The following is a 25,852-nucleotide window of genomic DNA, read 5'->3' on the forward strand; positions in this document are numbered from 1 at the left end:
AGGATATAGCTAATAGATCAGAGGGGAGGCTATCTCAGATAAATTCTCACAAAGGCCACACAAGGAGACATTCACAAGGAGGGATCCTGCAGTACCGGGGTGCTGGGGAGCTGGGAGCAATGTTGGTGAATATCACTGGGGGTGTGGATGGGGAAAATGTGGTGGAAGCACAGACTGGCAGCCTCTGCAGGAGTTAGGAACACCAGACAGGATGTACCCAAAGCAGTATAGTGGTAGTGGCAGTGTTAGTTGCTCAGTTGTGTCTGACTCTTTGCGACCCCTTGCACTGTGCCCACCAGGCTCCTCCTCTGTCATGGGATTCTCCAGGCAAGAATACTGGAGTGGACCGCCATTCCTTTCTCCAGAAGATCTTCCCGACCCAGGGATCGAACCCGGGTCTCCTGTATTGCAGGCAGATTCTTTACCATCTGAGCTACAGAGAAGATCCAAAGCAACGTGGATGGAGTGAAAAAATTAACAGTCAGAATGAGTCAAGAGCACAGTCAGTCAGTTCAGTTCAGTTCAGTCGCTCAGCCGTGTCCGACTCTCCGCGACCCCATGAATCACAGCACGCCAGGCCTCCCTGTCCATCACCAACTCCCGGAGTTCACTCAAACTCACCTCCATCGAGTCGGTGATGCCATCCAGCCATCTCATTCTCTGTCGTCCCCTTCTCCTCCCGCCTCCAATCCTTCCCAGCATCAGAGTCTTTTCCATTGAGTCAACTCGCACAATACATTTACATAAAACAAAAGTACAGGTGTAAAAACCAGCGAAACACATTTCCACAAAAACGCACATAAACACAGGCAAATAGTGTATATACATCCAATGCATTAGGATGTTTGTCTGTAGGGGGGACCCATTCCAGTGTTCTTGCCTGGAGAATCCCGTGGACAGAGGAGCCTGGTGGGCTGCCGTTTATGGGGTTGCGCAGAGTCGGACATGACTGAAGGGACTTAGCAGCAGCTGTGGTGGTAGGGAGATGCTTAGACAGGAGGACCTTGCCTGGGCCAACAAAGGCAATGTGCTTGAACTGATGGATCTGACAAACTCGACTCTGCATCTGAGGTCCAGAAACTAGCAAAGACAGACATTCAGCCCAACAAGGTTTTCATCATAGGTGCTCAGCCCCGTGGCTCCTGAACGAGGTGTTTAAACAGTGAGGTTAATGATTGCCAGGTGGGTTTCTCAAGCTCCTCGGATGTGCTTGGATGCTCCTTAGGCCAGAGACTCTCAACCTTGGCTGTACCTGAAAGACAGCTGGGGCAGACTAAAAACATCCCACTGTTGGGCCTCAACCCAGAGATTCTTTTTAAGAAACCTGGTGAGGCCCAGGCATCAGTATTTTTCCAGAGCTCTTCAGGTGATTTTACTGGGCATCCAGGATTGAGAACTGTTACATTAGGTTTTTGCATTTTTTATTCTAGTTGCAAATATTGCATTCTTTGGCATTTGAAAAAAAAAACTGACAAAATTAGATTTTTTCCTTTTGCCAAATATAAATTCACTGATTGGCAGAGAGGACCAAAGATAGTATAATATATCTACTCACTGGATCATACAATTAAAGCTTTCAGCTGAGCCTCATGTATGTTTTGGTGGGCACTGCACAATTCTGTACGTAGTTGCTCAGTCATGTCTGACTCTTTGAAACCCCATGGACTATAGCCAGTCTCCTCTGTCCATAGGGATTCTCCAGGCACAAATACTGGAGTGGGTTGCCATGCCCACTCCAGAGGATCTTCCCAACCCAGGGGTCCAACCCATGTCTCCTTCATTGCAGGCAGATTCTTTACCATCTGAGCCACCAGGGAAGCTCCTCCCAGATCATACCTTTCCTGACCGGGATTCGGACCCTGGCTGCAGCTGTGGAAGTTCTGAATGCTAGCACTAGACCCGTGTCCACAGTGCAGCTTAGCAGATTTTGCCCCTTGGAGCTGATCGGTGCGTGACCTGCTCTAGGTGCACAGCAGGCTGTTCCAGTCCCACCCCATCTGCTGGCCTGTTTCTTGGCTACACTGGTGACACGATGATGTGGCCACGGACCTGGTGGAACATCTATACTTCAGGGAAGGTGGTCATACACAAGGTTTCCATGAGGTGTGGCTGTGCTAGGGTGGGAGGGGCACTTCAGGAACTCAGGTCAGGGCCCCTCACTCAGTTCAGGGGTCAGGCAGGACTCACTAGAAGAAATGAAACTTGAGCCCAAACATAAGAATAAGAATGCAGGGAGGTCTGGAGGTGTAGTAGAAGGAGGAGCTGTCCACCCAGAAAGAACATCCCAGAAAGGGCAGAGACATTTTACCGTGCTCATAACAGAGCTGAAAGAAACTCAGAAGGGGTGTGATGGGCAGAGTTAAGAAATCTGGACTTCAGGACTTCCCTGGTGGCTCAGAATCCGCCTGCCAATGCAGGAGACATGGGTTCGATCCCTGGTCCAGGAAGATCCCCATATGCTGTGGAACAGCTAAAGCCGCTGTAACCACAGCTTTTGAGCCTGTGTCCTAGAGCCAGGCTCCACAAGCAGAGAAGCCACGGCAAGAAGAAGCCCATGCACCAGAAGTAGAGTAACCTCCGCTCCCTGAAACTATAGAAAAACCCACTCAGCCATGAAGACCCAACCCAGCCAATAAATGAATAAAAATTACTTTTAAAAAAAGAAAGAAAAAAATGCAGACTTCAAAGGAAGGCAAAGTCTAGTTACAAAGGATGCTGCAGGTCAACTTAAGAAGTCTAGCTTTATGATATGAGCAATGGCGAAGGAGATCATCAAATATGAGCATTCTGGCAACAAGTGGAATTGAGGCTGTGAGAGTATGGAGGACCGGTCATGGGATTCTGTGCTGATGGGGGCGGCTGGTTGAGGGTGGCCTGGGGAAGGAGGGACATGTGTGAAAGATGAACAGACGTGTATGAAAGATGTCTGGGAGAGACAGAATGTGGAGAGCGCCTGGGGGCGTGGAGGTGCCATCCGCTGAGGTCAGGCATGAAGCAGAGGGGTCAGGAATATGACAAGACTGCCTTGAACATGTTGGCTTTGGGGGACAAGTCTTTCAGGTCGACCTGGGAAGCAGGCTCTGAGACACAGTTTAGTGAGCAGGATAGTTTTGCAGGTGTGCTTTTGACGGCTACGTCACAGACGGGAGGGGAAGAAGACAGCCAGAGGGAAAGATGGAGATGCAGGGCCCACCTAGGGACACGCCTGTGGCCGTGGCAGGTCATACTCTGCCAAGATGGCTACACCAACTTGCACCCCACTCTACGTGTCCTTCTTACAGTGTGACGCTGATGCTCCTCCGTGGAGAGGCGGGGTCCACACTCCACACTCTTGAACCTGGGTGGACTCCTGTAACTGCTCAATCAGAGTGATGCTACATGGCTTCGGAGGCTAGGTCACAAAAGGCAATATGGCTTCTTCCTGGCTTCTTCTTTTGGGGTATGTACTTTGGGAGCCCCGAGTCACCAAGTAAGAAGTCTGGCTCCCCTGGTGCCTTTGTGCCGTAGAGTGCACGTGGAGAGATCGTACGGAGAACGAGATGCCCAGGAAGCCACAGGTTCCGGCCCCCAGCAGTGTGAGTGTGCACGGTCCACACGCCAGACATGTGTGTGAGGCAGTGAACTTCGCAGTGTGTCCAGGCCCCCTGCAAGTCAGACCAGCAGACACCAAGTGGAGCAGAGACAAACAACCTTTTTGTCCACTCCCCTACCTGGAACCTGGCCCAGATCCATCAGCAGAGTGAATGTCGTTGTTTGAAACCATTCCATTCTGGGGTGGTTTGTGATGCAGCAAGAGATAAAGGACACATCAGCTCACCCCTCTGGGAGTCCCAGAACTTGGATTGCCTTTCAGAGCTGTTCCAAATAGGGCCAGAAGGCTGAGCCTTTATATTCCTGCTCTGATCAGTGATTGGACGCAGGCCGCCTCACGAAGCAGCATGAACTTGGACAAGGAGGTTCTCTCCAGCTGAGGCCATCCTGGAAGGGGCTGACAGCTGGGGGCTGACAGCTGAGTGCTGGAGGCAGATAGCATTCCCTGCCACTGGAGCAGAAAGGCCTTCCCCGAAGGGATTTCTGGGCGGCATGCCAGGTGACGGCTGCAGTCAAAGGAATAGAAGCCGCTTCCACGGTGGGCAGTTGGCCGTTCCAGTCTGGAGCTTGGAAGCGTTCGGTATTGGGGGATATCAGCCTATGACACGGTGCCCCATCCTGTGGGGTGAGACCCGGGGGACAGCCTGCACTGCGTCATCAGAATGCAGCGCCTCCCCCGAGCAGAATCAGGAGTCTGGGTCATCACCAGGCTCCCTCAGCCCCAGCCTCCTGCCGCTAACATCGAGAGGCTCTGGATAAAGATGAGGTCAAACCACCAGGCAGTGGCTGAGGTGCCCAGGGAGACTCCTGAGGGTGAAATGAGAGCCCTGGATCACCACCGTTCGGGCAGAAGAGGCTGCGAGGGAGATGGGCTGAGGGAGGAATCGGGGGCACAAGGGGGTTTCCGGTGGGAGTGGTCACGAGGGGCAGATTCAGACTGAGTCCCAGTAGGATGAGAACACCTAGTGCGCGAGTTCACAGTCATCCACAGAGTGACTGTGAGTGATATGAAGCAGCCCTGGTGGTGTTCATCCTTGACTGCTTCTCAGCTGAGGCTCCTGGAGCAGAGGAAGGAACTAGAACTCAGAAGGACCCAGGAAGACCAGATGGGGTTGTCTTGAAATGGGCCCTCCGCTCAGAGCAAAAAGAAAAGGACTGATGAGACAAAGGCAAGGAAAAGTAAGACAGGACAACGTAAATGAGTGAGAAGCTGAAAGGAAAAGAAACTACCTACCAGGGAGCCTAGCGACCAGCTGAGGGAGCAAAACTCAGCCCAGTGTTCATTCAACAAGAAGCCTCGGGTCTGTACAACCCACACGAGGCAACACAGGGGAGGCACTCCATTGGATAGTCTTAATAGTCGCTTTCATAGCCACGAGTGCAAATGTGTTTGGAATCAATGGATTTGGGTTTGGTTCCCAGCACCACAGAAGCGTATCTCCTTGGAAAGCATTTCAGTTTTCTTTTTAAAAAAATCTATTTATTTATTGTTGGTTGTGCTGGGTCTTCACTACTGCACTGAGGCTTTCCCTAGTTGCAGTAAGCTGAGGCTACTCCTCGCTGCCATGCTCGGGCTTCTCGTTGCCGTGGCTTTTCTTATTGCAGAGTGCAGGCTCTAGAGCACAGGCTCAGTAGTTGGGGCACACAGGCTCTAGTTGCTCCAAGGGATGTGGGATCTTCCTGGACCAGGGATCGAACCTGTGTCCCCTGCGTTGGCAAACAGATTTCTATTCACTGTACCACCAGGGAAGTCCCCATTTCAGTTTTCTAAGCATCCATTTCCTTATCTGTAAAATGAGATAATAGTGCCTCATTTGCTGCTTTGCTGCAAGGACCATACCTCATTCATTCATTTATTTAATGAGTATTTAATCATGAGCCAGACATAATGCAAGATATGGTGATACAAGAGCAAATAGCGCAGACACGGCCGTTCGCCTCCTGGAGATAAACATTAAATAGATTATAACATGAATGACACCTCTACAATAGCTAAAAGGGAGAAGAAAGATGAAGTGTGTTTTTAGATACTAAATATGTAACTCCTGGGACATAGTAGGTGCTGAAGAAATGATATTTCTGGGAAGATATTTAAAGGGATCACACACAGCAAAATTGTGAAAATTTTGCTGTGTGTGATCCTCTTTCTGCTGTTTTCCTGTTCTGAGGAACTCTGGTATTTCAAGTTTTTCATATCAAAGTTAGTACTTATCTGGCACCATTAAATAGCTCCAGGAAGAAGTCAGCAGAATTCGGGGAGAGGGAGCACTGTTTCAGGGTCTTCAGAACGGCTGTTTTGTGGCAACAATCTCTGAGAACACTGGTAGCCTACACTGTCATTCACAACGTCCACTCAGTCTTGAATTTCTTACGCATAAAAACAAAGGTTTGGAAAGCATTTTCTACTTGGGCATTCATTTATTAGGAGTAGCATAAAGGTGCTTTCTTGTGAGGGTAATCTGCGTAGTATCTTGGCGCCTCTTTTGTTTTTAAAAAATTTTTGGAGCAACAAGGACACAAAGCTGACTCACTTGGAAGTGAAGGTTGCCAGCAGGAATGAGGAGTCCGTAGGAGAGGCATCTTACAACTGGTAACAATGCTGTTGGGACAGCGTGTTCACATCCAGCAGGGGCTGTGACGCTGCACGACTTCTGACACGTACCTGCGATAGAGCGGCTCACCCGAGCGCCAGGAACTGTGGCTGGACCCGGGCCAGGCGTTTCCCAAAGCCTGGCCCACCACAGCACGCCTCTCCAAACCAGAAGGGGAGCCACAGTGTTGGGGGTTGGGGGGGACACTGCTGGGAGGGGCCAGCCCCGGGCTCCCGCCTTTCATCTCAACCAGTGTTGGGTGGGCAGCCCCCAGGCCCACGTACACACAGGCGTTGAGTCAGGGCCCAGTGACCAGGCTCAGAGGGAAATGGGAGGCAGCAGCTAAAGGAAGCATGGGCCTGGGAAAATGCTGCTGGGGCCAGGCCTGGAAACAAACGCGGGCAGGTTAGTACAGCTGCGGGTGCTCTGCCAGAAGCATGCTGTGCAGGTGAGGGAGACTGAGTGTGTGTGTGTGTGTGTGTGTGTGTGTGTGAGAGAGAGGGAAAGCATGAGTGCGTGTGAATGTATGGATGTGTGAGTGTTATGTGAGCTGGCGTGTGTTTTTGCACGTAGGCAGCAAGTATGTCATCAGCCAGAATGTGTTCAAGGGTGTGTGCGTCTGGGGGCACGTGAGAACGTAGGTTGTGTATAAAATGTCTGAGACTGTGTGTGTGAGAGAGAAAGAGTAAGAGGCTGCTTGTATGAAGAGTCCACCTGAAGATGTTTAGAGATAAAGCAGCTTTAGCTGCCCTGGGTTACAACTCTGAGGCACGCCTGCTCCTGATGACTGAGGACAAATCTGAAGGAACAGAGTCCCAGAGTTACCTGAGCCACTTATCCCTGGGAGTGAAATTCCTACACACCAGCAGGTATCATGTAGGGTCTTTCCCAATTAGCAGTCATAACACCTGAAGCTTTGAACAGTTGTTGTATGTTTATCTTTCTCTTCAAGCTCACTCTGCTGGCTCTCATAACCAAGTTCAGACAACCTTCTGTCTGCCAGCCACAAAGACAATGCCCACAGCCCCCGCCCCAGATGGAGATCGGAGTCATTTCCATGATCGCTGTGTGTGTTCTGCTGCCTTTTTATTTAATTGTACTTTACGGTGTGCCTGCTTCCATCAAGGATTTGCGGAGGCTTACTATATTAAAAAACACATATCCAACAGAAATGTTTCAGAAACACACAAAACTCAGAACAAAACTCAAGCCATAGGAACGGAAAGATGTTCCAACGTGTGTGTTCCATGACTTAATTTTTCACGTGTGGTAGAACAGAGTCATGAGAAGTGCAATGCTGAGTACTAGTTAGGAAGGTGTCTTTAGGAGTTTTACTCTGTCTGGGTTTTAATTATTGGGCTGTTTGCTTAAATTCTCCAGGTCTCACTCTTCCCATCACTAAAAACAGGGACAACAGCCCTACCTCATAGGACTGAGACCAAAGTAAGACAATGTACATTAAGTGCTTAATACACTGCCTGGCACACAGCAAGCAATACATTCAGTGGTGCTGTCGTCATTTTCTTTTTTTAAATTCTTTTTATTGCAGTAAAAGTCACATAAGATAAAGTATGCTATTTTAACCATATTTAACTATACAGTTCAGAGGCACCAAGTACGCGCCCATTGTTGTGCAGCTCTCACTGTCATCCGTCTCCTGAATTTTTCACTTTCTTAAACTGAAACTATGTCCCCATTAAACACAGACTCCCCATTTCCCCTCTATCTCCCACACACTCACTTCCGGCATTGACCAGCGCACTTGCTGACTCGATGAATTTCACTGCTCTAGGTCCCTCGTATAAGTGGAATCTGCGTTGTCGTTTTCACTGACATTGTAGGACTTCACTCACACCCTCGTTGCATCTCTTTCGGGCTACGTGCGCAGATCGAGGGGAGACCTTCTGCTCTCTGGTCTGATGCAAAGAGCAATGGGGTAAATGTGCCCTGCACTCCTGTCATTCAGAGCCCAGGAGTGGGCGCTGTGCATGGCCCGCTGTCACCCATGGCAGCGAGGTTCTTCAAGCTGCACGGGAGACTGCATGACTCAGTGTTTCTTTCCTTTTACAGTTTTGGTTTTGTTTGCAAGCTCTGTTGGGCATTTGCATGAGCTGTTTGGCCTGTGGGCTCGTGATCACCAGGCATGGAGCTGAGCTGAGCTGCAGAGAAGCCATGTGCTCAGCTGCAGGTCAGGCTACACTGAGACTATACCAGGGCTGTGGAGGACCATGGGCCCCCTTGGGGCAGCCGGTCTTGGAGACTGCTGCTGGCCTATTTAATGGACAGGGCCAATAGCTGAAACACCTCCATGTGGGTTCTCCACTCAACCCAAGACACCTAGACACAGGATGAATCCACTCTTCATGTCTCCAGCGGGCAGGTGAGAGGGGCTCCATGCTTTCCTCAAACAGCAGTCAATGCTCAAGAGCATCCCGTTGAGCCCTCTTACCCGTTTAAGAACCATGCTCTACCTCCCAGCTTTCCTTGGCATGGGCTCGGTTTCCCAGGCTCCTGAGGAGTGCACCATCTAGTCGGGAATGTGCTTGGGACTTACCTCAAGAGTCATCAACCTCATCTTGCCTCGTGTTTGTTTTCCTTGTGGATGTCTATCTTCCGTCCTCTCCTTCCACTCATCAAAGTGGGTTCAGAGGCTGCAGTGATTGATTATTTATTTCTGCATCTCCCTCCTCATCTCTCAGCCCAGGTCTACCTAAGTGCTTCATAAATACTGTATTTATAAATATTTGTAAATAGGTGCCGTATAAGGGGAGAAGGCAATGGCAAGCCACTCCAGTACTATTGCCTAGAAAATCCCATGGATGGAGGAGCCTGGTAGGCTGCAGTCCGTGGGGTCGCTAAGGGTCGGACACGACTGAGCGACTTCACTTTCACTTTTCATTTTCACGCATTGGAGAAGGAAATGGCAACCCACTCCAGTGTTCTTGCCTGGAGAATCCCAGGGACGGAGGAGCTGGTGGGCTTCCGTCTATGGGGTCACACAGAGTCGTACACGACTGAGGTGACTCAGCAGCAGCAGCAGCAGCCGTATAAGGATTTGTGGGGTCAGAGCATGAGTATGAAAGTGAGTGAACAAAGGAATAAAGCATTTCACAGAATGAGAAGGATGTTGAGGCAAAAATAAACCCTGGAGCCCGTTTGATGAAGCACTACATATGATAACAGTCAAGGAGGCAGAGGTTGCAGCTCCCTGGGAGGTGATGAAACTCAGCGGCAAGACGGGAGTCCAGGTGTCCCCTCATGCTGTGATCCTGTGCTGCTTCCCATTTCCTCTCAGTCTTCATCTACCACTCTTCTCCGGGAGTCTCCCTGGGTCTCTGTCAGCTCCTCCTCTCGCTGAATCACTAGTTCATTAACCAGGGTACAACTCAGCCCCGCCTCACTGCAAACCAAATCAGTCAATATTGATTGAGTGCCTACTATGTCGACAGCCAGGTGAGAACGAGCCAAGGCAGGAAGCACAGAGGACAGAAGCTGTGTGCAGCTTATCTACCTTATTGATGGTCGGTCTGACACCCAGGTCACGTCCATAGCGTAGTCCAAGAAGGCAGCAGACGTGTGCGGGCTTCCAGCTAGGAAAGATAAGGGGTTGGGGGAGGGTCTCTACTGGCTCCAGAGAAAGCCCCTTCCTCCCTCGGGCAAGAGGGAGAGGAGAATGTTGTGTAAATAATGAGCGCATACTACACCCTGTTCATGTGCAAGAATTCCAAGAATGATTCAACTCGACTGTGGCTCTAGCATAAACAGACATTTAAGGCTGCTTAGTGTACTTTGTCTGTCTCTCTCTATTGCACATGTACTCACACACACACACGCACACACACACACACACTATGCACATTTGCTACCTTATAACTGGTTCGTAAGGAATGCACTTTAGTCTGATGGAAAGGTAACAGTAGGAGCAGCCAAAAGACTTGACATTGCCTCTGCTCAGCTATTCACTCACTGTGATCCTGGGTCCATTAGTTAATCACTCCAGGCCTCCACTTGTCCAGTTATAAAAAATACTTTACTAATATCACTATCAGCTTTACAGCGATGCTGTGATTACACAGATATAAACAATCCTTTTGAAGTTGAACCGCTGTAGGCTTCACATAGTTGAAGTATTCTTCAGAGCTGACTTAAGGATTCAATATCCCATAGAGATCACAAGGAAGTAGAAGACCTTAACAATACTATAAACCAACTGGACCTACCAGACATCTATAGAACACTCTACTGAACAAGTGTTCCAAGTGCACATGGAACATTCTCCAGGATAAACCATATGCTAGGTCACTGCTATGGACTAAATTATGTCCAACCCCAAATTCATATGTTAAATGTCTAACCCCCCAAAGGTAGGACTATTTTGGAGTCAGGAAGTAATTAAGGTTAAATGAGTTCATAGGTGGGGCCCTGATCCAACAGGATTAGTATGTTTATAAGAAGAAATACCAATGCCAAAGAGCATATTGCCTATATTTTTTTCGAAGTTTTCTGGTTTGAGGTCTTATAATTAAGTCTTTAATCCATTTTGAATTTATTGTTGTATATGTTATGAGAGATTAAGTCAATTTGAATAATGTACATGCAAATGTCCACTTTTCCCAGCACCGTTTATTAAAGAGGCTATCTTTTCTCCGTTGTATAGTTTTGCTTCCTATGTCACAGATAATTTGCTTATATAAGTGTGGGTTCATTTCTGGGTTCTCTATTCAGTTCTATTGATCTATGAGTATATTTTTGTGCCGATACCATACTGTTTTGATTAGCTTTGTAGTACAGTTTGTAAGCAGGAAGCATGATACCGCCAGCTTTGTTCTTTCTCAGGATTGTTGTGGCTATTGTCTTTCATGGTTTCATACAAATTTTAGAATTATTTCTGTAATTAGTTCTATGAAAAATAGCATTGGTGTTTTTTATAGAGATTGCATTGACTCTGTAGATTGCCTTGGGTAGTATGATCATTTTAAACATATTAATTCTTCCAATGCATGAATATGGTATGTCTTTCCAACTGTGTTGTCTTCTTTCATCAGTGTACAGGTCTTTAACCTGCTTAGTTAGATATATTCCTAGCTATTCTGTTCTTTTTGATGTGATTGTAAGTGGCACTGTATTCTTAATTTCTCTTTCTGACAGTTTGCTGTTAGTGTATAGAAGTACAACAGGTTTCTGTATATTAATCTTGTGTCCTGCAACTTCATTGAATTCATTGATGAATTCTAGTATTTTTTTTTTTTTTTGGTGGTGTCTTTAGGATTTTCTGTGTATAGTATCATGTCATCTGTAAATAGTGACCAGGTTCACTTCTCCCTTTCCAATCTGGATTCTTTTCATTTCTTTTTCTCATTGATAGTATTAGAAGTGGCTAGGACTTCCAATACTATGTTGAATAAAAGTAGTGACAGTGCATCCTTGTCTTCTTCCTGATCTTAGAAAAATTGCTTCCAGCTTTTCACTGTTAAGTATGATGCTGGCCATGGGCTCCTCATATTTGGCCTTTACTGTGTTGTAGTATATTCCCTCTATACACACTTTGTTGAACATTTTTCCCAACAGGCACATGAAAAGATGCCTAGTATCATTAATCATCAGGGAAACACAAATTAAAACCACAATGAGGTATCACCCCACTCCTGTCATAATGGATAGAATCCAAAAGACAATAAATAACAAGTCTGTGAGAATATGGAGAAAAGGGAACTCTGGAGCACTATTGGTGGGAATGTAAATTGGTGCAGTCACTATGGAAAACAGTCTGAAGACTCCTCAAAAAGTTAAAACAGAACTGCTGTATGATCCAGCAGCTCCATCCAAAGAAAATGAAAACACAAATTTGAAAAGATATAAGCAGCCCTATGTTCACTGTGGGAGACCCAGGTTCGATCCCTGGGTCGGGAAGATCCCCTGGAGAAGGAAATGGTAACCCACTCCAGTATTCTTGCCTGGAGAATCCCATGGATGGAGAAGCCCGGTAGGCTACAGTCCACGGGGTCGCAAAGAGTCGGACACGACTGAGCGACTGAACGGATGTTCACTGCAGCATTATTTACGGTAGCCAAGATAGGAGAGCAACCTAAGGGATTACTGATAGATGAATGGATAAAGAAGATGTGGTGTTACATTGCTCAGTCATGTCTGATTCTTTGTGACCCCGGGGACTGTAGCCTGCCAGGTCCCCTGTCCATGGGGATTCTACAGGCCAGAATACTGGAGTGGGTTGCCATGCCCTTCTCCAGGGGGTCTTCCCAACCCAGGGATCGAACCCGGGTCCCCCGAGTTGCAGGCAGATTCTTCATCATCTGAGCCACCAGGGAAGCCCACAATATAGTATTACTCAGCCATAAAAAATAATGAAATCTTGGAACAATATGGATGGACCCAGAGGGTATCATGTTAAGTGAAATAATTTAGACAAATACTGAATGATTTCACTTATATGTAGAATCTAACAAAGCAAAACAAATGGACAAACATAATAAAACAGAAACAGTTATATATACAGAGAAAAAACAGCCGGTTGCCAGAGGAGAGGAAGGTGGAAACAGAAAATAAAAACCAGATGAGTGAGTGAGATTAAGAGGTAAAAATTTCCAGTTGCAACATAAGTGAGTCATGGGAATGATATGTACAGTGTGGGGTATGTAGTCAGTAACTATGTAATATCTTTGTACGGTGACAGATTGTAACTAGACTTATTACATGATCCTTTTGAAATGTACAGAAGTATCGAATCACTATGTCCTGTGCCAGGAACTAACAAAATGTTATACATCAAAAACAGCAAAAAAACAAACTCATAGAAAAAGAGATCAGATTTGCGGTTTTGAGAGGCAGGGCATGGGGGGAGGGGAAATTGGATGAAAGTGGTCAAGAGGTTGAAACTTCCAGTTATAAGATAAATAAGTACTAGGGCTAGGGTCACCCTGTTTATTTAACTTATATGCAGAGTACATCACGAGGAACGCTGGGCTGGAAGAAGCACAAGCTGGAATCAAGGTTGCCGGGAGAAATATCAATAACCTCAGGTATGCAAATGACACCACTCTTACGGCAGAAAGTGAAGAGGAACTCAAAGCCCTCTTGATGAAAGTGAAAGAGGAGAGTGAAAAGGTTGGCTTGAAGCTCAACATTAAGAAAACGAAGATCATGGCATCTGGTCCCATCACTTCTTGGGAAATAGATGGGGAAACAGTGTAAACAGTGTCAGACTTTATTTTTTGGGGCTCCAAAATCACTGCGGATGCTGATTGTAGCCATGAAATTAAGAGACGCTTACTCCTTGGAAGGAAAGTTATGACCAGCCTAGATAGCATATTAAAAAGCAGAGACATTACTTTGCCAACCAAGGTCCGTCTAGTCAAGGCTATGGTTTTTCCAGTGGTCATGTATGGATGTGAGAGTTGGACTGTGAAGAAAGCTGATTGCCGAAGAATTGATGCTTTTGAACTGTGGTGCTGGAGAAGACTCTTGAGAGTCCCTTGGACTGAAAGGAGATCCAACCAGTCCATTCTAGAGGAGATCAATCCTGGGTGTTCATTGGAAGGACTGATGCTAAAGCTGAAACTCCAATACTTTGGCCACCTCATGCGACGAGTTGACTCACTGGAAAAGACTCTGATGCTGGGAGCGATTGGGGGTAGGAGGAGACGGGGATGACGGAGAATGAGGTGGCTGGATGGCATCACCGACTTGATGGACATGAGTTTGAGTGAACTCCGGGAGTTGGTGATGGACAGGGAGGCCTGGCGTGCTGTGGTTCATGGGGTCGCTAAGAGTCGGACACGACTGAGCGACTGAACTGAACTGAGGGATATAATGGAGAAGGAAATGGCAACCCACTCCAGTGTTCTTGCCTGGAGAATCCCAGGGACAGTGGAGCCTGGTGGGCTGCCGTCTATGGGGTCACACAGAGTTGGACACGACTGAAGTGACTTAGCAGCAGCAGCAGCAGCAGGGATATAATGTACATGATAAATATAATTAATATTGCTGTATGTTATCTATAAAAGTTGTTAAGTGTAAATCTTAAGAGTTCTTGCTGTAAGAAAATTTTTTTCTATTTTTTTCAATATTGTATCTATATGAGATGATGGATGTTCACTAAACACACAGTGGTCATCATTTCATGATGTATGTAATTCAAATCATTATACCATACACCTTAAAGTTATATAGTGCTGTTCATCAATTATATCTCAATAAAACTAAAAGTAAAATAAAAAATAATACCTGAGAGCTGGTGCGCTCTCTCTCTCTCTACTGTATGAGGACACAGTGAAAAGGTGGCCATCTACAAGCCAGGAAGACAGTTCTCATCAGGAACTAAACAGGCCACTACCTTGATCGTAGATTTCCCAGCATCCAGAACTGAGAAAACAAATTCATTTTGTTTTAAGCTACCCAGTCTATGCTATTTTGTTCTGGCAGTCACAAAACAAACTAAACAAACCTCAATAAACTTAAAAAGAGAGAAATCATACAAAGTATGGCCTCTGACTACAAAGAAATGATATTGGAAATCATCAGCAGGGAAAAATTGGGGAAACTCAGAAATATGTGAAACTCAGAAATATTAAACAGAATACTCCTAAATAACCAATGGGTCAAAGGAGAAATCAAAAGAAATCAGAAAATCCTTTGGGATGAATGCAAATGAACACACAATGTATTGAAATGTACAGAATTCAGTTAAAGCCCTCCTTAAAGGAGATGTATAGTGATCAATCAGAGAAGGCAATGGCACCCCACTCCAGTACTCTTGCCTGGAAAATCCCATGGACGGAGGAACCTGGTGGGCTGTAATCCATGGGGTCGTGAAGAGTTGGACACAACTGAGCGCCTTCACTTTCACTTTTCTCTTTCATGCATTGGAGAAGGAAATGGCAACCCACTCCAGTGTTCTTGCCTGGAGAATCCCAGGGATGGGGGAGCCTGGTGGCCTTCCATCTATGGGGTCGCACAGAGTCGGACACAACTGAAGCGACTTAGCAGCAGCAGCAGCATAGTGATCAATGCTTATATTAAGAAAGAAGAAAGATCTCAAGTCAGTAACCTGAACTTCCATAATTAGACACTGGAACAAGAAGAACAAGCCTAAGCAAGTAGAAGGAAGGAAATAATAAAGACTAGAGTCAAAATTCAATGAAATAGAGACAAGAAAGATCATAGAGAAAAATCAATGAAAGCAAAACCTGGTACCAAAAGACCAACAAAAATAGACAAATACTGGACTTCCCTGGTGGTCCAGTGGTTAAAAATCTGCCTGCCAAGGCAAGGGACACAGGTTCGATCCCTGGTCTGAGAAGATCCCACCTGTCTCGGGGCAATTAAGCTCGTGTGTCACAACTACTGAAGCCCACATGCCTAGAGTCTGGGCTCGGCAATGAGAAGCCCTCACACAACTAGAGAAAGCTTGTTGCAACTAGAGGAAGCCTGAGAGCAGCAACAAAGACCCAGTGCAGCCAAAAACGTAAATTAAAAAACAATTAATTAATTTTAAGAAACAGACAAATGTTTAGCAGATTGACCAAAAGTCACGTCTAAACAGACTTCACTGAGGAGAGAGCCCTCAGACCACTACCCATCCTATAAAATGGCCAAAGAGGTCGAGGCTCTAAGAGTGGGCGGTAAGGACAAGGCAGAGGCAAGACTAGAAACCAAATAGGCTGACCCAGCCTGGGGCTTCTGATGCTTGCCGAGTGAATGCTAGCATACCAGCCTATGTTTGAAAGACAATAGGAAAGCCAAAGAGGAGAACTGTACTATGTCTTAAAATAAGGAACCCTTGAGTGAGTCAGTCATTACCTCCTACTTTGTCTTCCTGCATGAATCAAAAAGGGTCCTATTTTGACTCACTCGAAGTAGGGATTAGACTTGTTTTCTCTGGTTTCGGAAGAACAATCCACAGCTGTAACAGATGTGGCAGGAGAGAAGTGAAATCTTGCTTCTATAACTGGTCATGGTGACTCTTTCAGAATTATAATCCTGGATAGGAAGACAAATGGGAGGTGGAAGAGCCAGGGCATGCACTGCACTAGAGAATATGGTCCAGGTCTTGGAATCAGGATCCCCAGACCATGCCCTGTGTCTCTTGTAGCATTGTAGAAGCGCCGAGTGTGTGGCAGAACCTGAGGTGATCCTGGTCTATGTGACTTTAGAGAGATGCTTGATTCTCTCAGGGGAAGATGAGGCTAAGAACACAATTAAAATCTTAGGATAACACTCTTGTTTTCTTTTTTTTTTCTTTAATATTTATTTGGTTGCACCAGGTATTGGTTGCAGAACACAGAATCTTTGATCTTCACTAGAGCATGCGGGATCTTTCAATGGGCGTGTGGGATCTAGTTCCCTGAATGGGGACTGAACCTGGGTCCCCTGCATTCAGAACTCGGAGTCTTAGCCACTGAACCACCAGGGAAGTCCCCATTGTTCTCTTGCTTGAGCAAGCAGTTTATGGCAGTCCCATGTGGGGCCATGACAACTCACACAACTAGATTTTGCACTCTTTAAGATTTTCTCACAGGATTCCAGCAACAGGCTTGCCTTCACAACACCAGTTGAGCTTGCCCTTCTCCTTGATATAAATTTTATTCAGCTAATGGGATAGTAGAACCTGAAGGTAGAGAGGTGTTTTTGGTTGTAGTTAAATGAACTGAAGTAAAAGGAAGGAGTCTTGAAATCATAATAATAACAGGTAATATTTATTGAGCACTTGTAGCCAAGTAGTGTTCAAAGCACTTCACATGGATTAACTCATTTAATCTCAAATATTTTGTGATGGCGGTACTATTACTGACTCCATTTTACAGGTAAGAAAATCGAGGCAGTTAGGTAATCTGCCCAAGGTCACAAGAGACTGAGCTCCATTAAGTCTGTATTCTTATCCAGCCCCTTCAGGGAGTCACCTTTAAGATTTGGATCTACAAATTGCTGTTATTTATTATTTATCTATTTATTCAGCCTTTTTCAAATTCCTACATAATTCCTCCAGCTGTAATCCTCTTCAGGAATTGGAGTGATAAATTCAGGGTCATAATATGCTAGAAAATCAAAACTGGGAGAGATCTTTGAAAATACATGATATAAGCCTGTCTCGTACAGTTGAGGAGACTGAGGTCCAGAGTTTCACACAGCATTAATGATAAAAGAATTATTTAGTTAAAGCACAATAACATAATTCTAGTTTCAGTGGAGACCACTAAACAACAAATCTATTTTTTAGATTCTTCTAAACTAATTCTGGATCTTCTTGGGAAAACATAGAGCCTGCCCAAGAAGTCTAGACCTGCCCACTCATTAGAATCACACGAAACACTTTTTGCACATACTTAAGCTTGGGCCCCTTGAATCAGAACACCTGGGGCAGAGTTTGGACAATTGTGTGTTTCTATAGTTACCCCAGGCTTCCCTGGCGGCTCAGAGGTTAAAGCATCTGCCCGCAATGCAGGAGACCTGGGGTTCGATTCTTGGGTCAGGGAGATCCCTGGGAGAAGGAAATGACAACCCACTCCAGTACTCTTGCCTGGAGAATCCTGTGGACGGAGGAGCCTGGTGAGCTACAGTCCACGGGGTCACAAAGAGTCGGACCCGACTGAGCGACGTCACTTTCACTTTCGTAATTACCCCGGGTGAGCCCCATGCACCATAAATGAAGAAAATCACTTATTCAGTCACCATTTGACGCGTTCTTGGTGACAGTGGGATCGTGTTTTGGTCCACAGGGAGTTCTTCCTACAACAGTCTGGGCATCTCAGAAAGGCAAAGACAGTGTGGCCATTCTTTTCTGAGTTCTTTCTGTGAGTCAAGAATCACTTTCAGGACTTCCTTGGTGGTCCAGTGGTTAAGAATCTACCTGCCAATGCAGAGGACACAGGTTCAATCCCTCGTCCAGGAAGATCCCACATGCTGTGGAGGCAACTAAGCCTATGCGTCAAAACCACTGAAGCCTGCATGCCTAGAGCCCATGCTCTGCAACAGGAGCCACTGCAACGCGAAGCCTGCACACCACAGCTAGAGAAGGCCTGTGTGTGGCAACGCAGACCGAGCATATCCGAAAATAAAAAAATAAAAAGTGAGTCACTTTATAGCATGTAACTATGCTATGAAATGGGCAGACTCAGATGGTAAAGAATCCTTCTGCAATGTGGGAGACCTGGGTCCGAACCCTGGGTTGGGAAGATCCCCTGGAGGAGGGCATGGCAACCCACTCCAGTATCTTGACTAGAGAATCCCCACGGACAGGAGAGGCTGGGGGACTACAGACCCTGGGATTGCAAAGAGTTGAACATGACTGAGTGATTAAGCACAGCCCAGCACTTGCTATGAAATTCCCAGTATTCCATAAGCCTGGTGTTAAGTTTAAGGAGATGAGTATGCTGGAGAAAACACAAGCTTTTTGAAGTAGGTTGGTGTGTATTTGTCTAATCTAGAAAAGCATCATCTGATGCCTTTATGTCTAGTAGGTACACATGCACAAGCCAACCTTGGCCTTTCCCTCCCTTGGCGTGCAAACGCCTGCGGGTCCCAGACCAACTCTCTAGCTAAAATCAGGCTAAAATCTAAAGATATTTAGTTATTAAAAAAAAAAAAGAGGAGGGTGGGGAAAGAAAAAAACTAAAGTGTGGATCAAATAAATGGCAGACTGTCTTCCCACAGAAATAATCAGCTTGCCTACCCAGAGAGCAAGTCCTAAGGTCCAGGAGCAGAGGAATAAACTGGGAGGTGACAGAATGCCAAAGCCGAAACCTGCCCCCTCAACCACCCCACTCCCATCCCCCACCTGTCAGCCCTCCTGCACTAAGTAAACAAACGTCCATTTAAATTACTTTACTTCTTTCTATTCTGCCCAGTAATAATGACCATCTCTATACCAACTCAATGGATGTGAGTTTGAGCAAACTCCAGGAGATGATGAAGGACTGGCGTGCTGCCGTCCCTGGGGTCGCAGAGTCGCACACAACTTAGCGACTGAAAACAAATAGTGTTTTGTGGCTAGAGTTGTGTAAAACCGCATTTTGTTAGTTTGAATAAGTCAATTTGAATGACTCGATTTTTGTTTTAAAGCCTGAGATCAAACAGAGGTGAAGGAAAGGTGGGGGGTGGGGGTTAAATGGTCCATTTGAGATGTTTGCCTTGGGTGATATGAGCAGGGAAAGAAGGAAAGCAGGACACGAACCACGGGAGGTGCAGGGCTCTCCCAGCCCCTCTAGCACCTTACAGCAGAGAGAGGCACCAGGTTAACAGCAATGAGGACTCAGGGAAGAGTGTTGGAATCCAACGCTGTTTTCTAAGATAGAAACAGCCAGAAGATGTGAATTAATGAAAGCTCTTTGATGAGCAATGACTAAAGCATCAGGGTCCAAAGAAACAATTGCAACTGGAAAATGTAGCCGAAATCATTTCCTAAACTGGTAAACAAAAGCAAAGCGTGTGCTAAGAATGTAAATACCTTAGTGAGCTGTACTGTAATCAACTTGTATTGATGAGAGAGGATATTAATAAAATGATCACAGTAAAAGAAGGCTGAGCACTGAACAACTGATGCTTTTGAACCGTGGTGCTGGAGAAGACTCTTTAGAGTTCCTTGGACAGCAAGGAGATCAAACCACCGGTCTATCCTAAAGGAAATCAACCCTGAATATTCATTGGAAGGATTGATGCTGAAGCTGAAGCTCCACTCTTTTGGTCACCTGATGTGAAGAGCCAACCTGGGAAAGACCCTAATGCTAGGAAAAAGAAGAAGAGGGGCAGCAGAGGATGAGATGGTTAGATAGCATCACCGACTCAACAGATATGAATTTGAGCAAACTCCGGGAGATAGTGAGGGACAGGGGAGCCTGGTGTGCTGCAGTCCATGGGGTCGCAAAGAGTCAGATATGACTTAGTGACCGACCAACAGCAGCAATATGTTATTGATCTTGCTTGGATTCTAGAAGAGAATGCTTCTGGATTCTGAAATCAGGGTGAATTTTTAAGAATTGCTGTCTTTTTTGCACATTTCACAGCATGCTGGAAGACCAAGCTACAATCCTGCCATTCCCCACTCCCCAACCTTCCTCCTTCCTTTTAAGTTTTGGCTTCTATGCTAATGACAAAGGGAGCCCCTAGAAGGAGGACTGTTCAGGCCAAACTACTTGGGTACCCAGCATGGGCTGCAGTCGGAAGGAGGGGGTTCATCTCCACTAGAGACAGAGCGTCTCAAACAGGAGCTTCTGCCTTTTTCCTAAGATGGAAAGCCCTGGAAATAAGGTTGATCTTAAGAGAGATTAGGGATGCCACTGACCAAGGTTTCTTAACTTCTCTTTATTTTTGGTTTGCATATTAACCAGCAAAGATCCTCATTGTCACGAAGCAGTCTGAAACCTTTGGCATGCATTTAAGCAGAGTGAATTTGCTTCCTCTAATCCCTAGGAAGAAGGAGGAGAATCAATATTTATTAAATGCTTAATGTAAGCCAAGTCCCTCCCAAACACCCTCATTTTAAATCCTGTAACTACCCAATGAATCAGTTTTATTTGTTGCCTTTTATACTTATCCAAAACTAAAGCTCAGAGAGGGGAGGTAACTTTTCTAAGGTTATACAGTAAACCCACAGTAGAACTGGGTTTCAAGCCTAAGTATCCCAGGCTCCAGGATCCTCACTCCTGTTTTCAATGCTAGGCAGCCTTCCTCCTGCCACTTTCTCTTGGCCCATCATTTCCGTCCGTCCCGTTCCGTCGCTCAGTCGTGTCCGACTCTTTGCGACCCCGTGGACTGTAGCCTACCAGGCTTCTCCGTCCATGGGATTCTCCAGGCAAGAATACTGGAGTGGGTTACCATTTCCTTCTCCAGGGGATCTTCCCGACCCAGGGATCGAACCGGGTCTCCCGCATTGGAGGAAGACGCTTTAACCTCTGAGCCACCAGGGAAGCCCATCCTTATCTTCCTCTAATTCAACCTCCAGTCCTGAAGGATGGCTTTACCAACAGCATCTTCCCCCACACTCCTCTTATTCCTAAAGACAGGGTTGCTGCTGCTGCTGCGAAGTCGCTTCAGTCGTGTCCGACTCTGTGCGACCCCATAGGTGGCAGCCCATCAGGCTCCCCCGTCCCTGGGATTCTCCAGGCAAGAACACTGGAGTGGGTTGCCAGTTCCTTCTCCAATGACAGGGCAGGTGCCTCTAACTCTCAAAAGGACATTGCTAAGAGTGTGGGAATTTCTAAACAATTTCTTGTGACATTTTATGACCAAAAAAATCAACAATAGACTCTCTTCTGATATTTCCACCTTGCATTTTTCTAGATATTCTTATGCTCCTTGATGTTAGGACGACATTTCTTTTCCATCTTAGTACAAACAGGTTAAAAGCCTGGGATAAGAGAGAGCTAAGGTAAAATGCCCTGGGTGGCTTTGTGTAAGTGATTTCAGGGTGTAAAATGAGGGTGTGTGTGCGTTAATCACTCAGTCGTGTCCAACTCTTTGCACCCCATGGACTGTAGCCTGCCAGACTCCTCTGACAATTTTCCAGGCAAGAATACTGGAGTGGGTTGCCATGCCCATCTCCAAGGGATCTTCCCAAACCAGGGATTGAACTTAGGTCTCCTGAATTGCAGGTGGATTCTGTACTCTGAGCCACCAGATAATCACCCATTTTTGTGAGCAGTATGTGAAATAATGCAAAGAGCTTAGAGAAGTGACTGGCACATAAAAGGTGCCTCTGTAATATTTCTCCTCATTCGCACTTTTCTCCTCCTTCTTCTCTTTATTATTGTAACTATTCCCCCTAGAAATTGGAGGCAGAGCAGGGTGGCACAATTATATGTCCGGTCTTTCAGGAATCCACAGCCTGGGCCTGGCAGGTCTCGGCAACCAGCAGGCTCTCAGGGAAGCTAAGCAGGGGTCTGCGGAGGCAAGCCCTCTTGATTTTGCCCTTTTTTTCCTATCTCCAGAGATCTCACTGGTAAGAGGAGTAAGAATTGAGGGTGGAGATTGGAGGGCTGGAAGAAGCAGAGCAGACGGGGCTACCGCAATTGGAGCTTATGTAAAATACAACAGCATGAGTGCAATGAAAATAATGTGGGCTTTGAATCTAAGTAAACATGCTTGAGTTTGCCTCCACTGCTTATGAGCTCTTTGGGCACATTAGTTCGCCTCTCTCAATCTCAGTCTCTTCATCCTAAGGCTTATTGAGCTGCTACCATACGCCAGGCACTTTGTTGAATATATAAATATATGCATGAGTTTTGTATACTATATGACAGGGGATTCACATGCACTTTGTAAGGTATTATTAGCATCCCAGTCTATTTCACTCTTGTGACTCTTATCTCCCTGTTTAGACAATATCTATGAAGCCATGTATAGGGCTTCCCTGGTGGCTCAGCAGTAAAGAAACCACCTGCAATGCAGGAGACTTGGGTTTGATCCCTGGGTGGGGAAGATCCCCTGGAAAAGGAAATGGCAACCCACTCTAGTATTCTTGCCTGGAAAATCCCCTGGACAGAGGAGCCTGGCAGACTACAGTCCATCCATGGGGTCGCAAAAGAGTTGAACATGACTTGTGACTAAACAAACAAATGAAGCCACATACTGTGCTGGGAACACTGATATGCTAAGTGCATAATGGGACTTGTATTCTGGCAGTAATTTGAGGTATGCGGGAGTGGGAGGGGGTGGTGGTCAGCATGCCCAGCACCTAGTGTGTCTTCAGTAAATGTCAGTTCCCTGCTCCTGTGCCCTAATTCATCCCATTGTGCTCCACAGAGTTCAACTATTCCACTGAATCACATACAATGGACATTTTTAGAACAAAAACTGGTTCAAAAATGGCAGTTGCATGTGATCCAACAGAACCCAGAAGAGAGGCAGCCTGCCTGGGTTACGGCAGGAGCAGCAACTTCCCAGTGGAGGTTCGAGTGGGCTCGTTTTCCTTGACTTCCCAGGAAGGCAAATCCATTCCTTACCTTGTTAAACCCAGTTCTAAAAGCAAAGCATTAAAACAGACTGTGGAGTGCTCACCGAGGTAGAAAACCAGCGCCCAACAGCAGTGCCCCTCACTGGGAGTCAACGGCTGGAAACAAGCGCACACCAGAGAGCAGAGCAGGCTGGCGAGGAGGCTGCTCCCCCGGCCTGACGGCGGCCACCAGCCCTTCTGTCTCCCTTCCCACTGCCGGGCAGGTGCATGCTGCTGGGCTCTCTCCTTTCCTGAAGTCAATCCAACCAAGACACAAGGAAATACTCCCAGTTGTAACTCAGGCAAAGCACTACCATCAAGGGGGACACCCAGAAAAAGTGTACTCTGCCCCAAAGTAATGATCCCTTTGCAAAGATTGGGCAGCTCAAGGAATTTGATCCCATTAACATCTGAATGCCTCTGAACAACCATTTAACGATCTCATCTCATTACTAGGGGCTCTCGAGGACAATCACTTATCGTTATGGATGCCTTACTCTCGTTGATTAGGATGATAATATCCAGTATAAATGGCTTCCTTGGTGGCTCAGTCGGTAAAGAGTCTGCCTGCAATGTGGGAGATCTGGGTTTGATCCCTGGGTTGGGAAAAGCCCCTGGCAAAGGGAATGGCAACCCACTCCAGTGTTCTTGCCTGGAGAATTCCATGGACAGAGGAGCCTGGTGGGCTACAGTCCATGGGGTCACCAAGAGTCAGACATGACTGAGTGACTAACTTTATCCAGTATAAATAAAATCTTCACTAACTTCAATTGTGTACAATGAACAGCCTTTTTTTATTTCCCCCTTTTTTCTCTTTCCCCCTAGGCTTCTTTGCTCTGAATTAACTTTGGTTCCTGAAGTGTGGAAAAAGTAAACAAGGTTTTGTTTGGATTCTACCCTTAGTTTCTCTGGACTGAAACACACAAAAGTGCCAGAATTGTCCTGTGATGTGATAATAGTTTCACAAAAATGTTATACAACAACAACAAAAATTCCAGAGGTTTTACAATTAAAAAGATAGAGGTGCGGGTAAACTGTTCAGTCTATTTCCAATTGCTGTGTATTTTCATAAAAGCTAAACAAACAATTCACGCTAAATGAAATCAACACAAATTCATGTTAACTTTAGCCAAATGAGTATCCAGGTCATTGAAAACAGAATCCCAAATGGTAGATTAAATATTTCACATGCTCATATCAAATGCTGATATAAGAACTTAAAGTAATCAGCATAACATTTCTGAAAGATGAGATAAAACAAATATTAAGGACTTAAAAACACACAAGAACGCAAACAAAAAACACAAAGAAACAAAATCATCTAAATAAATGACCTTAGTCTTTCTTTGTGGCCCTTAGTGATCCACTTAAAGGAGTTCAGTTAGTAAGGTGACTTACCTGTGTGAACTGTGCTAATTGTTCCCAGTGTACAGGTGTCCCTCACGTGACAAAGTCAACTTGTGTCTGGAGAAGCTGCCAGCCAAGCAGTCAGATGTGGGCTCCAGGCCTGGATTATGGAAACAAGAACATCTCCCTAGCCTGTTCCGAACTCTGTTTTGGTTTGGTGTGTATGTGTGTGTGTGTGTGTGTGGAGGGGGGGTTGTTGTTTGTTTGTTTTTTTTCTTTGGTTTATTTATTTTTGGTTGTACTGCATGGCTTGTGGGATATTAGTTCCCCAACCAGGGCTTGAACCCATTCCCTTGGCAGTGTAAGTGAAGAATCTTAACCACTGCACCATCAGGGAATTCCAAAAGTCATAATTTTATTTTTTGTGTGGCCATGTCACAGAATCTCAATTCTCCAACCAGGCACTAAACCCAGGCTAAGGCAGTGAAAGCCTGGAATCCTAACCACTAGGCCACCAGAGAACTCCTGAACCCTGTTTTGAGGCTAAAGCAGGACAAAACTTATGAAATGGTATGAAGATCTAGGACAGAAGATAACTTGCCAATAGTTAAGTGGTTATATTATGAGTGATTACGGTATTTCTTTCTCTCAACAGACTATTGAAATGAATTTCATTACTTTTGTAGTACAAATAGGAAATTAGAAAAAATACAATGCTCCATAAGGTAACTTTAAAAAAATCTTGTGTTAGTCGGCCCACTTAAGGGGGATTTTATAGTGGTTAATGGGCTTCCCTTGTGGTTCAGCTGGTAAAGAATCTGCCTGCAATGCGGAAGACCTGGGTTCGATCCCTGGGTTGGGAAGATCCCCTGGAGAAGGGAAAGGCTACCCACTCCAGTATTTTGGCCTGGAGAATTCCTGGACTATACAGTCCATGGTGTCGCCAAGAGTCAGACACGTCTGAGCGACTTTCACTTTTACGTTCATAATGGTTAATTCTATTTCTATTTCCATTTGTTTATAGAAGCTTGCATAATGCATGGTAGATCCATAAAGGTACTCCAAAAATCTACAAAACCTCTCTTCTATCAGCCATTATAAGAAAATAAACTTTTCCTCTTTTCTAAACCTCTTTTATTAACAAAATCCTTGAATATTCTCTCCAGTACATTCTTAAGAAATACCAAAAATATACAGAGGGTAAACAGCATGCAAGTAAACCTTGAAAACATATATTTCCTCCTTAATCATAAAAAGTAATATAAGGAATTCCCTAGTGGTCCAGTGGTTAGGATTTGGTGTTTACATTGCTGGGTTCCAGGTTCAATCCCTGGTTAGAGAACTAAGATCTGCAAGGTACATGGCGAAGCTGGAAGAAAAA

At 45.8% G+C, this 25,852-nt stretch overlaps 1 protein-coding gene across 4 annotated transcripts in view; it reads right to left on the reverse strand.

Moving 5' to 3' along the window:
* Positions 1 to 982: 982 nt before the first annotated feature.
* Positions 983 to 25,852, reverse strand: part of LOC148775223 (uncharacterized) — a 58,508-nt gene continuing 33,638 nt past the window's right edge. The window contains exons 3-5 of one of the 4 annotated variants that reach the window (XR_016039337.1): positions 24,523 to 24,631; positions 23,190 to 23,375; positions 983 to 20,599 (exon numbers count right to left, since the gene is read on the reverse strand). Coding sequence is in view for 1 of the 4 variants with exons in the window: in XM_088844704.1 (XP_088700830.1) it covers positions 24,578 to 24,631 (54 nt within the window). In the remaining 3 variants the exon portion in view is untranslated. Of the gene's footprint in view, positions 20,600 to 23,189; positions 24,632 to 25,852 lie in introns of those variants that run through there. The other 3 variants (XR_016039338.1, XR_016039339.1, XM_088844704.1) reach the window with 3 other exon arrangements.

This window comes from Moschus berezovskii, chromosome 16, assembly GCF_049115385.1.
Source record: "Moschus berezovskii isolate FMDL1 chromosome 16, NW_MosBer_1.0, whole genome shotgun sequence".
Classification (NCBI taxonomy): Eukaryota; Metazoa; Chordata; class Mammalia; order Artiodactyla; family Moschidae; genus Moschus; species Moschus berezovskii.